Here is a 16,742-nt window from a genome sequence, read left to right as displayed (position 1 = left end):
TATTTCAAATTTATACAGTTGTACTGTAAGTAATAAAATCCCCTCTTATTTTGAAATATCTGGTACAGTATTTCGACCCCATTCCCCTCTCCCTTAATTCAAAATAATAAGGTTCTACTATACAGTACATTACAGTATATAATATCATAGCACTTTTTATATATACATAGGTAGCAGCATTGTGGGGGGAAGATGCTGATGCTGACAGTGATGTAGAGGATATTCCACCAGTCCCTGAAGGTACTGTTCTGGTGAAGGAGGATCATGCAGCTGAATTTGAAAAGGAGCTCAATGAACAACAACGGTAATGAGGTACTGCAGGTTGCAGTACAGTACACAGGAATGGAATAAGATGAGGATTTTTGAGACTGTAAACCTTTGTTTTCATGCGCGTTATATCCCTGAAGTTCTTGTGTAATTATGTAAATGTGATTCCAATATTTAATGGGAAAATAAGTGTAAGGCTTCTTGCATGAGCTTATTCAAGATAAAATTATTCTCCTGATGGCTGGTACCAAAGTTATCGAGTATCATTTTACTTACAGATACCAACTGAAACGCAAAGGTGGTGGAGAGAAGAGGAGGAGACGTCGCTTGCCAGCAGCCCTGCAGGGTCTCATGGGTGAGGCCAACTTACGCTATGCTCGTCGTGAATATGATGAGGCTATCAAGATGTGTATGGAAGTTATAAGACAGTTTTCACACTCACCTGAACCTTACCAGGTAACATTAAACGACTGAATAATCTATAAGATAATTGTCTTAATTGGCTAATACTGTATCAAAAAATGACATCTACATAGAATTCCCCCATTTTGCTTAGTCATTTTAAAAATGTATTTTTCCAATAATTTGACAGACTTTAGGGATGATATATGAGGAAAAGAAGATGGTGAACAAGTCTCTGCAGTTCCTTCTCATTGCTGCTTTTCTCAGTCCAAATGCAGAAGAATGGGAAAAGTTGGCTGATCTGTCTCTGCACCAGGTGTGTCACTTTATATATACTGTAGCGGAATATGTATGCTCATAACAGTACTGTACATTGCTGTATTAAAATGACAAGTTCAGAAGGTACAGTGGGGTATGCTATAACGAATCTAATTGGTTCTAGAACCTCGTCCGTTGTAGCATTCGTTCGTTATGGGATTAATCCTTTCCAGGCCCTCAAATACAACCACTTAACACTGAAAATTTTTTGTGGAAATTGTAAAAAATATGGTACTTTATCTTACCTTAGTGTTGTTAGCATGCAGGACAGGAGGCAGAGGGGGAGGGGGGAGGAGAGAATTATGGAGAAGAGATGGAAGGAGAGGAGTCATCCTTCCTAGCCCTCTTTGGTGATTGTCTCACAGGCACTTTGTCTGTTTCTTTATTATTTTTTTCTTAGTTTTAAGGTTTATTAGCTTTCTCACTCGCTTTTGATGATTCATTGTTACAATTGTACACTTGTATAACAAAATAGTTATAAAATAACACGAATTTCCACATCAAAAGACGAAATTTCAACAAGTTCAGTGGTGCACTGATTACACAATGAACCAATATGGCGCCTGACGCTCTTGTTGTGAGCCGCGGTACAACAATATTCATGCGCCAGACGAAATAGTCCTGTATTCATCCGCGTTCGTTGTAGGAGTTGCGTTCGTTATAGCATTCTCAATTTTATAGGTAAAACCATTCGTTATAGGAATATTCGTACTAGAATCCGTTCGTTATAGCATACCCCACTGTATAATGATGAGTATGCACAAGATTTAAAAAGAAAAATAGAGTACAGTACTGTACTGATGCTGAAGTCTGGAGCATAATGCATATACTTGATGCATGTTGTTTGAAGTAAATTTAAATGTGTTTAATTTTTTTGTATGTAAATATTTATTGCAACTATTTTTTCAATTTGCCAAAAATTATACTTGCAGGGTGATATCCAGCAAGCAGTGTTCTGCTGGGGCAGAGCTATTAAAGCTAATCCACAGAATTTAGACTATCACTGGGCTCGATGTGACCTTCTTGAGCAGTTAGGAGAAAAACTGAAAGCTCTGAAGGGCTACACACACATGCTCAAATATCTTAGAACTGACCAGGGAAAGGTAAGAAATTTATGGTTAAATGACATGATAATTCTGTAGTCTGGAATTTGGACAAGATCGTTTATGAATTAGTTATGCAAAAAGTAATTTATATTCCAATTAAATAAATATGAGAATAACAACATTAGAATGAGCATAATGTAAACCTAATGGTGATGTCATTACTTCAGCAAAGGATGACATGTTAAGGTGCTATATTTGGGGCGTTGTACAGCAGAGAAGCTATATTTGGTTTGAGAAATTTGAGTGAAAGGGTTTTAGAGGTCCAAAGAAATTTGTGTATCTGCTTTGTTGATAAGCTTTTGATAAGTTAAAACACAATAAACTTATAAAGGTCATGAAAAACATAAGTTTTAATGAAGATGTTAGAAATTTGAAAGATCTTTACTGGCAACAGGAGACTGCAGAGATAGTAAATAATGAGTAAGACAAGGCTGTGTTCTGTCTCCAACATTGTGTAATATATATTCAGAATTCTTAATAAGAGAAGTTATTAGTAACAATGAAGAAATCAAAGTTAATGGTAAAGTAATACACAATGCAGATGATACTACTCTTAGCATGGATAGTGAAGAGGCTTTACAAATGTATTGGTTTACAGATTAGTGGAAAAGGGTGAGGAATATGGGTTAAGAGATAATGCTGTAAAGACAAAGGTAATGGTTTTCCAAATTGGAAGTAAATCCTAAAATAAGAATAATGGGAGGAAACAAGGAATTTAAATATGTGAAAAAATTTTTGTAGGTGAAGCAAAAACTGCATTGAATAATTTAAAAGACCTAATAAAAAGGGAAATTGATTTCAGTTTGAGAAAAAGGCTATACAGGTACTGTTATATATGGTCAGGACTGTTGTGTGGGTTAGAAACTTAGACACTTGCAGCAGACACCAGAAAGAGGTTAGATGCCTCTCAAATGTGGTGTTATAGGCGAATGTTAAGAGTAAGTTGTACTGACAGGAAAACAAATGAGAAGTACTCAGGAAAGAAAAGAAAAATAAGATATTTTGGTCATACAATTAGGGATGAGAGGATAATAACAGAAATAGTAATGGGGAAAGTTGAGGGTAGGAGGACCAGGGTAAGGCAGAGACTGAGATGGATGAATATAATAAAAAACTGCCCCCCCAGAAAAATACAAAATCTTGGAGGATTGGTAAAAACAGCCCCAAAATGTTTAGAGTGGAGGACTGTGGTTTCCAACCCTTAGATATGAGGATGGTACTCTGCTCGATTGTCAGTACAGTATACAGTGGTCCCTCGGTTAATGAGCACGATCCGTTCTAGAAGGTTGCTCGTTAACCGAAACCATTGTTTCAATGGGTTTTTGGGTAATTGGTTCCAGCTCACCGAAAATTGTCTAAATTCAACAAAAAAGGTAGAAAAGTACACTTACTTTGAGGTGTGTATGTAGAAGGCTCCTGGATGATGATGAGAATTAGAATGGGGGTGTAGGAGAAGGGAGAAGAGAGGGCATTGGGGTGGAAGAGAAATCACCCCATGGTGCCATTTCACCCACAAAATTTTAGTTCTCTTGGTGTAATTCAAGATTATTTTCTTTAAATCAACACTGCACTGCATTATATATTGTCAATATGTAAAATACATTTCAAAATGACCAATAATTTGCTTGCAAACACAGAAAAAAGCGTTTAGTTGAAGAGTCTCAAGCAAGATGTTACCTCCACTGAAAAGACACAAAGACTGACGCCTGTATGGTGTGTTGAGAGGCTGGATGGTGCGCATAAAACTAGTTTCGTTACCTTCAATTATGTTCAATAATTGTTAAAATGACTAAAAAATTTAATATTAAACTTTTAAAATTATTGAATAGTACAGTGACCCCTCGTTTAACGAACACCTCGGTTAACGTAATTTCGATTAACGAACTGCCTTCCATAAGGATCTTCAATTCGGTTAACGAAAAAAAATTCGCTTAACGAACTTCTTACGAACCGACCTCAACATGTTTTCGCTTGCACTGACCGGGCAACCAGCTTTAGTATCAGTCCGCCAATACATTAATCGGTTCTAGGGCTTAAATTCCTTACTATTTTTGTAAATATCAAGAAGTTTATACTATTCAATAATTTTAAAAGTTTCATATTCAATTTTTTAGTCATTTTAACAATTATTGAACAAAATTTAAGGTAAAGTGACTAGTTTAATGCGCGGCATCCAGCCTCTTAACACAGCAAACAGGCGTCAGTCTCTCTCTGTTTTCACTGGAGGTAACATCTTGCTTGAGACTCTTCAACTAAACGCTTTTTTTCTGTGTTTCCAAGCAAATTATTGGTCATTTTGAAATATATTTTATATATTGACAATATATAATGCAGTGCAGCGTTGATTTAAAGAAAATAATCTTGAATTAAACCAGAGAGCTAAAATTTTATGGGTGAAATGGCACCATGGGGTGACTTCTCTTCCACCCCAATGCCTTCTCTTCTTCCTTCTCCTCCACCCCCATTCTAAATCCCATCATCATCATCATCATCCAGGAGCCTTCTACATACACACCTCAAAGTAAGTGAACTTTTCTACCATTTTTGTTGAATTTAGGAAATTTTCGGTGAGCTGGAACCAATTACCCAAAAACCCATTGAAACAATGGTTTCGTTAATCTAACGTTTCGGTTAACGAACGACCTTCTGAACGGATTGAGTTCGTTAACCGAGGCCACTGTATAAACTTCTTGATATTTGCTAAAATGGTAAGGAATTTAAGCCCTATAACCGGTTACTGTATTGGCAGACTAATACTACAGCTAGTGGACCGCCAAATGCAAGCGAAAACATGTTGAGGTCGGCTCGTAAGAAACTCGTTAATCGAGGGATTGCTCGTTAACCGAAGTTAAGAATCTTATGGAAGGTAACTCGTTAACCGAAATCTCGTTAACTGAGGCGCTCGTTAACCGAGGGACCACTGTATATGTTCAGTTTAGTGGTGTAAATCGGTCAAGTAGTACTTTTTTTTTTACAAATCTCAAGTATAGTAATAAACCTTGCTAGAAACATAGAAATGGTGTAAATATGTGAGTATGAGGTGAAAATATGTAGAACCACTTCCTATGCCTATTTTCACTTACATTTTGAAATACCTGTTTGTCTTGACTTTTGAATACTATATTGGTACAGTACGTACAGTATAGTATTTATAAAGGTAATTGACACCTTTCTTATCTTATGCCCTACTCTTGATCATAAACAGTTTGTGCTGAGACAGTTCAACAAACAGCCAGCAGAATAGAAAGTGTGTCATTACAGAGCCTTGAGCCCACTTGATTCAATACCGATTGTTGTCCTGGAAGTGGTTCTGGACACACGAGTCTGGTGCTTTTGTCCAGAAAATATTGAATAGCATGAATAAGAAACAAGGGATCCCTATGGCTTAGGGAGGGTGGTAGAGGTTACCAAACACCACTATATTTTATAACATATGCCTTTGAAAGGACCTTAACCCCTTCACTATGGGATGCCACTTTTACTGTTTTAGTTGGCTAATGCCAGATGATTTTATTCAGCACAGAGACACCCCTCTCCCCCATATACAAGGGTTAATATGTGAAAATTTGGTAAGAAATTTTTCAGTTGTAGGTATTTATAAATACATTTTTTAATTTGTAAGAACTGTTTTCATGGTTTTAAAGAAATAGATGATCAGTAGAGGATTACTGAAGGTGTTAACGCTCATAGGAGCGTTATTGGTTTGTTGCTGGAGAAATAAACCCTCAACGTTGACGCGTACCATATAATTCGGTCAAAACCTGTTAAAGAACAATTCACATAGGGGGTATAACAAATGCTGTCATCTCAGGACACATAGAATGAATAATACAATCAATATACAGTACATAGTCTGTCATATAACAAATGCTGTCATCTCAGGACACATAGAATGAATAATACAATCAATATACAGTACATAGTCTGTCATATAACAAATGCTGTCATCTCAGGACACATAGAATGAATAATACAATCAATATACAGTACATAGTCTGTCATATAACAAATGCAGTACATAGCCTGTCATATAACAAATGCTGTCATCTCAGGACACATAGAATGAATAATACAATCAATATACAGTACATAGTCTGTCATATAACAAATGCAGTACATAGCCTGTCATATAACAAATGCAGTACATAGCCTGTCATACAACAAATGCAGTACATAGCCTGTCATATAACAAATGCTGTCATCTCAGGACACACAGAATGAATAATACAATCAATATACAGTACATAGTCTGTCATACAACAAATGCAGTACATAGCCTGTCATATAACAAATGCAGTACATAGCCTGTCATATAACAAATGCTGTCATCTCAGGACACATAGAATGAATAATACAATCAATATACAGTACATAGTCTGTCATACAACAAATGCAGTACATAGCCTGTCATATAACAAATGCAGTACATAGCCTGTCATATAACAAATGCTGTCATCTCAGGACACACAGAATGAATAATACAATCAATATACAGTACATAGTCTGTCATATAACAAATGCAGTACATAGCCTGTCATATAACAAATGCTGTCATCTCAGGACACATAGAGTGAATAATACAATCAATATACAGTACATAGTCTGTCATATAACAAATGCAGTACATAGTCTGTCATATAACAAATGCTGTCATCTCAGGACACACAGAATGAATAATACAATCAATATACAGTACATAGTCTGTCATATAACAAATGCTGTCATCTCAGGACACATAGAATGAATAATACAATCAATATACAGTACATAGTCTGTCATATAACAAATGCAGTACATAGCCTGTCATATAACAAATGCAGTACATAGTCTGTCATATAACAAATGCAGTACATAGCCTGTCATATAACAAATGCAGTACATAGCCTGTCATATAACAAATGCAGTACATAGCCTGTCATATAACAAATGCTGTCATCTCAGGACACACAGAATGAATAATACAATCAATATACAGTACATAGTCTGTCATATAACAAATGCTGTCATCTCAGGACACATAGAATGAATAATACAATCAATATACAGTACATAGTCTGTCATATAACAAATGCAGTACATAGTCTGTCATATAACAAATGCAGTTACATAGCCTGTCATATAACAAATGCAGTACATAGCCTGTCATATAACAAATGCAGTACATAGCCTGTCATATAACAAATGCAGTACATAGCCTGTCATATAACAAATGCAGTACATAGCCTGTCATATAACAAATGCAGTACATAGCCTGTCATATAACAAATGCAGTACATAGCCTGTCATATAACAAATGCAGTACATAGTCTGTCATATAACAAATGCTGTCATCTCAGGACACATAGAATGAATAATACAATCAATATACAGTACATAGTCTGTCATACAACAAATGCAGTACATAGCCTGTCATATAACAAATGCTGTCATCTCAGGACACATAGAATGAATAATACAATCAATATACAGTACATAAATATACTTAGTAAAGTTATTTAGAGTTTATATTTACGTTTTAGGGTCTTGGGTTCGACCAGCGTGTTGTTTCTTCTGCAAGAATTGGTAGACTACTGAGCAATCGCCATCCATTCGCAGCCCTAGACGAGGGCATGTTTTATATTAGACGACCAACAAACACCTTGTCAGCACTGCCCCCCCCCCCTTCTCACCCTCTCTCTCTCTCTCTCTCGTTTATCTTACTGTGGCGGTAACAGAAAGCTTCTGTTTGATACTGTAATTCCTCTTTGTTCTTGGCATAACTTGTTGAAGACCGTATGTTTAAAGGGGCAGCTACCTTAGAAGGAACTACTGTAATTGAATAGGAGAGATTATATCAATGGTGGACAATTTCATCTTTTGAAGGAGAAAAGGACATGACTATTGGTTACATTTTGGAATGTATAATATGTGATTTACTGGTTTCACAATACAGCACACCAGTTTAGTTTGCAGTCTGTATACTGCACTGGTAGGGGGGTAGTGCAGCTACAACTTATGCATTGTGATACACTGTACTACAATTTCTTCTATTCCAGACTGTCTTGGTAAAGTACTATGGTAGTTTCAAAGGTGGTGCCTGCTACTGTGAACTTACATTCATGTGGAACAATTGTAATTCATCAACTTCAGCATTAGATTTGTGTATGGAAGTAGAATGAAGATTTTTTTTAAAACAAATTTTGAACAAAATATTTGTGTGGTTTAAGAAATACAGTCGGCCCTTAACATACGCGGGTTTAGCATACACGGATTTGTAAATACGCGGATTGCCCCGCCGGAGGAATATTCTGTACAATGAAGTAATTGAAGCACATTCAAATCGCGCGCAAATTCAACCCGCGCGTTGCACGGAACACGGGACACCGCCCGCTCCCGCAACCTCACACGCATAGCTCTCCCTCACTCGGTCAGTCAGTCTCCCTGTAACCACGCTTGTGTTGACATCAGCATTGTAGTTGCAAAAATACTACATTTCCGTGAATGTATTATATCAAGCACAGTATGAATAGAATATCACTATTATAACAGTATTTTAACCGAAAACTATTAAAAAAACGAGTAACATATCTTGAACATCGGAAGGTTAGGTAAAGTCTTTTGTTTTCATGTAGTTTATCCTAATTTACATCGAAATACATTATGTTTCAGCAAAACTACTATTTATTTCCGAGAATATGGAAATGTAATAGTTTTGCTGAAATGACGTACGTATTACAGTGGAAAGTGACGAAAGCAATGACTTTCGCTTTCTTTCGTCCAAAAGATGTTACCGTAATCGCTTTTCGAATGGTTTTCAGTTAAAAAACTTTTGTATTACAATAATATTCTATCCTAATTCACTTGTGATGCTACAGGTTTTTTAACTGAAAATCATTCAAAAGGCGATTCCAGTAACATCTTTTGAACGAAAGAAAGCAAGTCATTGTTTTCGTCACGATTTTATCCCACTTTCCACTGGAATATGTACGTCATTTCAGCAGAAATATTACATTTCCGTGAATGTAGTATGAATAGAATATCATTGTAATATAACAGTATTTTAACCGAAAACTATTATAAAAACGAGTAACATATCTTGAACATCGGAAGGTTAGGTAAAGTCTTTTGTTTTCGTCATGTATTTTATCCTATTTTACATTGAAATACATCACGTTTCAGCAAAACTACTATTTATTTCTGAGAATATATTCATTCAGGCGCAGTTTAGGTAAAATATACATGTGATGTAACATTTTTTCAACTGAAAACTATTCGAAAAACTCGTACCCTCTAGCCCTGTTCAAGGAGAAGACTGGGAGGAGCTGTTTGGTGTTGAAGATGATGACAAGGAAATGATTTTCATGGATTTTAATGAAAATATTCAGAAATATGGTATCGTAGTATTTATTCAAGTGAATTAGGATAGAATATTATTGTAATACAACAGTAGTGACGATGTGGAGGAGGCGGAGGGATAGAGCGGGGAGGAGGTGACTGGTGGGAGCAGGGACGAGTGGAGATGCCAGCCAGTACATTACGGGTGTACAGTATTAATTGTTTTTATAGCTATTTTTGCATTTTAATATTAAATACTGTACATTATGTTTCAACAAAACTACCATTTATTTCTGAGAACATGGAAATGTAATATTTTTGCTGAAATGATGTACGTATTACAGTGGAAAGTGGGATAAAATTGTGACAAAAGCAATGACTTTCGCTTTCTTTCGTTCAGAAGATGTTACCGTAATCACTTTTCGAATGGTTTTCAGTTGTGGGATTATAAGGCTAATGATAGGATAGAATATTATTGTAATACAGTACGAGTACAACAGTTTTTTAACTGAAAACCATTCAAAAAGCGATTACGGTAAAATCTTTTGAATAACGAAAGAAAGCGAAAGTCATTTTTTTCGTCATGATTTTATCCCACTTTCTACTGTAATATGTACGTCATTCCAGCAAAAATATTATATTTCCATATTTATTTCTGAAAATACATATATTCATTCAGTCACAGTTAAGTTAAAATATACTTGTGATGTAATGCAAGTAAATCACTGTAGGTGCACGTGATCTAGGTATATGCTGATAACCACAAGGAAAGAAGAACACACGAAGTTCCCAAGCATTTTCGTGTAATTCACATCTTCAGGGGTGAGTACAGACTAAAGAGAAATACAAACCAAGGTGTATATATACAGAGGAGGGTGAGACCAGGTCCACAATGGTCAGGTATTAGGTAATGACCCTACTAATCTTTAAATAGCACACAACGGTTGGTGGTCAGGTCAGATGGTCAGGTGACCCGACCTTCTCACCTGATTACAAATCTTCTTAATTACAAAATTGTCCAGCTTGTACATGCCGTTACTCAAATTCATGTTGAATGCTTCGGTATGTTTGATAAGACTAGATTCTATGATGTTCCTACTATCAATTGAATTACATGGTAATATTGAGGAGGCATTATCCCAGTCAATGCAACGCTTGTTATCCCTCAAATGAACAAACAGAGCATTGGATTCCTGGCCTGTCCTAACACTGTATTTGTGTTGTTTAATTCTAGTTGCAAGATCTTTACCTGTCTGGCCTAAGTAAAACATATTACATTCCTTGCAAGGAACTTTATAAATGCAACCAATTGTGTTGTTGGGGGAGTTCTTGATTAACATTTGTTTAACAGTGCATGAGTTTTTAAATGCCACATTGACGTTCCAGGTTTTTAGTTGTGAAGGAATGTGTGAGAAATTTTTGTGAAATGGTAATATTAAGATATTCTTATGGTCATGGGTGGGCTTGGGATCAGTTCTATAAAAAGTTTTCTTAGTAATGTTTAGGCATTTGTCTATGAAAGATCTAGGGTATTTAAGGTTTGAGCCAATATTATATATATATTTGTATTCCTCATCAATGAATTCCGGACTGCAAATTCTCAAGGCACGTAAAAACATTGGTTAAGGGCCGACTGTATTCAATTGTCGTCTAAATCATAATAGAAAACATTGTGGAGTGAAGTTTCCTTAATCATAAATACAATACTGTACTGTATATTGAGATTAGTAAGAATAATTGTTTTGGGCATATGAGAGAAAGAAGGTTTCAGGCAAGTGTAAAAGATTGTACTTAGATGGAAATTAGAAGACTCTTTGAAGGGTTTTGCTTGGGGTAATTTTTTTATGGAGAAAGTATATGTTAATCTACACCACGAAGATGCCAGGAAACCAGCTATTTTAAGTGAGACAGAGTTATGAGGATGGAAATACAATGTACAGAAGAAGCCAAACCATTCCACAGTTTGGCTGTGTGAGGAAAGAAGGAACTACTATAAGGGGTTATTCTTGTGTGACCGACATCCACACAGAAATGGTGGGCACCGCGGGCAAGACAAGTGTTACGAGCCCACTGCCTTGCCGGCAGTACACAGAATGCCAATGCACCAGACCTTGCCCATTAAAGTGCCTGTGAAAGAGGGTGAAGCTACAATGTGTCAAAGAGAAAGGGGTATGTTGTGAATGTGTGGCTTCCATGACATATTAGAGGAAATGTGGTTTGTTTGATTATAATTTGCTAGTGATTCAAGTTAGAAAATTTTGGGTAGAATGTATTGTACTGTACTATTCTGTATTTACTCCACAGGATGGTCTCAAACTGGCAAAAGAGATCGCAAAAATTCATTATGAGAACAAAGATGTGCATCTTGCCCGAGATGCAATGGAAACAGCCTTTAAAAAGTATCCTTCATATGTTACTGCTGAGGACGTTAACCTTATGCTAGAGGTCTTGATGCATCAGCAAGAGTATCTCCGCTGTATACAAATTCTCATACTTCATGGAAGAGTTCGTCTGCTACATGAGGTAAAGGTATTTAAGTTTTTGTAAAGCATTAAAGTAATTGGGTAATCTTGATTTTATATTTAATTAGGAATTTGAAAATATAAAAATCCATTGGTTGGCCAGAATGGTGATTAAGGTTGACCGAGAACACAAGAGTCACAAACTGTGTACAGTATACCGGTAGGTAATAAAGAAAATTCACTACTCCTGGTCATTCATTAGAGCAGCACAATGGATATTACAGTACAGGTTTCTCTCACTCTGGTCCCTCGTGTTGTGCAGATCACACTGCAGCCAACATATTTGTGTAATGGGTTATCATTATTCTGAAACTGCAGCTGAAGACTATAATAAGGGAATTACTAGTATGATACATAACACTGATAATTATTAAAAAAAATTTTGTGGATGTGAAATTGTGAAAGTAAAAGAGAAAGAGAGTGTGGCTTTGGAAAAACTGCAAAACATGTTTTGTTTTGTTTTTTTAATTATTATTTTAAGAAATATTGTACTGCATAGGTACTGTAATGAGAAGAGTTTGTCAATGAAGATTTCCCAAAGCAAAATCTCGCGCTGCTTTCCGTACTTTTCATTCTGGAACACAGGATGAAATGTTTAGATAACCCGGTATGCTGAAGTGTTGGTTTGCCTGCTCTACTTACCAGATACTTTCTTATGATAGCTTTACGAGTTTTCCAATGAAGCGATTTGTTTATATGTATTTGATTGATCTTTAGAGTTTTTGGAACGTTTCACACACTACTAATTTTATATCCTTGGATTATAACGATGTTTACTAGTGATTGAGGTGAAATTATGACAGCTGGCCTGCTGAAATAGGTATGAGTGTGTCTGATATGCCTGTGTGACTTATATGTCGTAAAATATACTAAGTTAAATGGCTTCATATAGATGTACTTTATGAGAAAACCAAATTTAACAGAATAATATGAGTTTATGGCATAAGTACAGTATAATTAGAAGTGTATGGCGTAAGTGCAATATTAATATTGTATATGTATACAGTACACACATATATGAGTGGTTGTAAAAATGTAGGTAGGCAGGAAGTCTTTTAATTACCTTGGGGAGTTGTTACATTGCCTTGCCAGCTGTTTCCACCCTGTGGGTTAGTGAAGGGCATCTTGTTGGGAGGATCTAAAAAGCTCCCCTTAAAAAGATTGTGTGTAAAGTAGGTGTAAATGACTCGTCCTTCTAAATTCTATACTTATATACCAATGTGGTGTTAATCATTAATGAGCAAGGCAGAGTTATTAGGATGCATGTTACAGTACTTGTTATGCTAAGATTTGATTAAGTTCATTCTTTCAAGCTTCAAAGCACACTAACCAGTGACAAGTTACATAAATTGGTTATTTTTAAGTAAATAAGAATGTACAGATGCTTATATGGAAGAATAGTACAAAAATAAAATTTTAGTGAGACTCAAAAATACCTAAAGCTTTGAAGTTTGTACTAAATTATATTGTATTAATGAATCTCCAAGCTAAAACAGGATATTTCATAATAGATAGATTAAACATACTGTACATTTTAAAAAATTTCTTGCTAAATTTGTTTCAGTTTGAGAATTTAATCTGTATATATATATAATTTTTATAGGATATTGATGAAGAAGAATTACATAAGCGAGAATCAGAGGAACAGCTGTTGGTGGCTACCGAATGTTTTGTTCCTCTTGATTTACCAATTGATCTGCGGACCAAGTTAACTGTTGCTCTCATCCATGCCAAGGCCTTTGAACTTGCTGCCCCACTAGTGGAGATGCTGATGAAGTAAGTATACTGTATAGTGTTAAATTTAATGTTCAAGTGTACACATCTAGGAAGGTAGAATAGCAGAAAGAAAAATGAAAGTGAGAAGCATGTGCACACAGTAAAATGAAAAGTAGTCCCCTGCGTCCCTTGCCAACCACAGAGGTTAGGTTCCATGGCCCCGGATAACACTCATCAAAGCCGAACTCAGTTGCCTGTTCCTTCACTAAACAATTCCTGTATTGTACATTTAATTAAATTTGAGTCAAATACATATAAAATAACTTAATGTATACGTATTAAATAGTAATAAAAATTTTACAGTACATCTCTGTGGAGGTGGCATGTTGCTATAAAATAAAGAAAATGAAGAGCCCTGGGTGTGCATGTGTGTGAAGTGAACATGTGGCTGGTCGCCAGGTTAGACTGTCCCTGTAGCTACATCCCCCTACCAGGCTAAGCTGTGTTAATGTTATTTTTCAACTTGTGTTTTCTGGTAGATATACTTAATTCTCTTAATTTTGTATTATTTTTTTTGTTTAGCTCTGTAACATGCACACACAATCATTCATACAGAATGTGTATAAAAAAATAAAAGATATAATTGTCATTAAGTAAAAAAACAAAGAATAAACATTTCTTACATCTGCGGGAGTTTGTGTCGGATCATGGGAGGGGAAGGTGGAAGGGGGGTTGGTGTTGGGATCTCAGCCTCTCTCTACCAGGCCAGGGTGTGAGCTGCATAATTGTTCTTTTTCAACTTGTAGTTTCGGGTAGCTGTACGTAATATTTTTTTTTTTTTTCCTTTACATAGCCACACAATCCTTAATACAGAATGTGCAAAAAAAAAAAGATTATCATAGAATTAAAAACATAATGAAAATAAAGATGTCTTACGTCCACAGGAGTTAGCCCACGATCGTGGGAGGGGAGCGTACTCCTCTCTCCTGTGTCCTCAGTGAAACGTTGTTCAAATGGCAATGCAATGTTTTTCTTTTCTTTTATTAGTACAGTATTATTTTTATTCATTTCTCACATTTACGGAGGAATACATTAGACCGTGGAGGGATAAAGACACCACACTAATCCATGGATACAGTAGAACGTCGATATAGCACGAGATACTTTCCAAGAGAGGTTGCTTTAAATTGATTTCGCACTAAATCGAAGTGTTGTTTCAATGGAATAATTTAGTTTGGTACTTGAGAAAAGCACAAAATACTAAAAAGACTGACAGTCTACCCAGATGCACCTCAGCCCATCTCCTAGAATAAACGAAACATTGTTTTTTGCAGTACTGTATTATGCTAAAACAAACACTCATAAATGAACACAGCAAAAATTATGGGACGCCAAATGGTCTGTTTACTCGCAATCAGCTGATGTCTGACAGTGGTCACGCTGGCACCGCGCACCACCCACCTCTCGTCCGACTCGCCAAGCACTTTCACTTTCCTCTCAACTTATTTTTTAATTACTTTACGCTATCTAAAATAGATTTTCACTCAACTTTAGCTAGGCAATTCATCCTCTGAATATGCAGAGCCCAACTTGACCAGCTCATCATCCATATCACTCTCCAAATTGGCATCCCACACTTAAAGCACCATTTCCTCGCTGCAGCGCTTCCAGCACCTTGATTTTCTGCTCCAGTGTAATTGCTTGCCTTGATTTCTTGGTCTTTGGGGTAGTTAATGATATAGTAGCTGGCCTCTTGGACTAGTGGCGATGGTTGACGCATGTGGTAGGAGGAGATAGTGTCACACAATATGTCCGTTCACTAGAGCGTCAGTGTGAGAACTGAGAATACGTGAGGGTGTGGGAGGGTAGCGGGCAGCCATGTAACGTGCCCAGAGACGTGTCTGGCGGGAAACATTTGGTGCGAAATTTTAAATAGTGTGTATTTCCATATTATGCGCCGGATTGACTTGCGTAAAATAGGAAAGATTCTCTTAAAATTAATACATTGTCCTTAATTGTGGGTGTCACTTTAAATCAATAATTTTAAATTGAATCGTTTTAAATCGACGTTCTACTGTATTCGAAATTCAATGCCGTGGTTGGTAAAATGGAATACAATAAAAACCATGGATACCCGAAATCCATAGATGGGAAATTTGTGGTGGCAAGGGTCTACTGGAGATGTTACATTTATCAGGAAACATAAATTCTAAAGCCAACTAGAATATGGGAGGTGGTAATTGCTGATGCTATCTAGCATTGTATAATCTTTGTTAAGCTTTGGTAATAGTTAGTTACAACTGGTGATAAGGTAGATGTTCTCTTAAGTTATTATATTTTTCATTTGTTAGTGAATCTGAGGAAGAGTTTGGAGATCTGTACCTAGATATTGCTGAAGCCTATATGAATGAAGACTGTCATGAAGCAGCCCTACCTCTTCTACGTCCACTGATAAACTCTAACCATTACAACGTGGCAGCTGTGTGGCTAAAGTATGGAGAGTGCCTGGCAGCTGTTGACCAGATGGAGGAAGCTGCTCAAGCATATTCTCAAGTAAGTTGGGGTGAATTTATGGCATTTGGTGGTGGATAACTTTTGACATACGAGAAAGTGAGTAAAAAAATTTATGTTTTCAGAGGGACAAGTACAGTTGACCAATTGGAAATTGCGACAAAATGTTCTGGAGCATGGAGACGTGGAAGCCCCCAGAGTAAACAAACAGAGGGGCCCTGTTCCAGACGTCTCCCTACACCAGAACATTTTGTCGTAGCTCCTACTGACTACAGGACATGTTTTTGTGGCTGTGAATGTTCAAGATCTCACAACTTTCAACTTTTTAAACTGTAAATTAGCTGTTTTCTAAGTTGTACACTCAAGAAATCAGTTAACCTATCAATACATCTTCTCTTCTACGTGGTCTGCTTACTGCCATTAATATTATTTGACATCATTCTAAGATAAGACAGTGATAGACAAGATATTGAAGCAAGTTGATTCAAACTACAATCTATACAAAATTGTGTTGAAAAAGGACACAACAGACAAAGGATTTTGGCAACCCTACTGAGAACAAGACTCGCAGTGTTCATTCTGAAAA

At 36.4% G+C, this 16,742-nt stretch overlaps 1 protein-coding gene across 4 annotated transcripts in view; it reads left to right on the top strand.

The window, feature by feature from the left end:
- The window catches only part of LOC121864106 (general transcription factor 3C polypeptide 3-like), a 45,848-nt gene that overhangs the window by 6,306 nt on the left and 22,800 nt on the right, over positions 1–16,742 (top strand). For all 4 annotated transcript variants that reach the window (XM_042363006.1, XM_042363010.1, XM_042363008.1 and 1 more), the window contains exons 6-12: positions 171–304; positions 546–723; positions 860–985; positions 1,920–2,090; positions 11,712–11,930; positions 13,533–13,705; positions 15,997–16,198. In XM_042363006.1, the coding sequence (XP_042218940.1) occupies positions 171–304; positions 546–723; positions 860–985; positions 1,920–2,090; positions 11,712–11,930; positions 13,533–13,705; positions 15,997–16,198 (1,203 nt within the window). The remainder of the gene's footprint in view (positions 1–170; positions 305–545; positions 724–859; positions 986–1,919; positions 2,091–11,711; positions 11,931–13,532; positions 13,706–15,996; positions 16,199–16,742) is intronic.

This window comes from Homarus americanus, unplaced genomic scaffold (assembly GCF_018991925.1).
Source record: "Homarus americanus isolate GMGI-L3 unplaced genomic scaffold, GMGI_Hamer_2.0 scaffold26351, whole genome shotgun sequence".
In the NCBI taxonomy this organism is placed as follows: Eukaryota; Metazoa; Arthropoda; class Malacostraca; order Decapoda; family Nephropidae; genus Homarus; species Homarus americanus.
The sequence above is the reverse complement of the archived record's forward strand: the minus strand, read 5'-3'. Positions and strand labels throughout refer to the sequence as shown.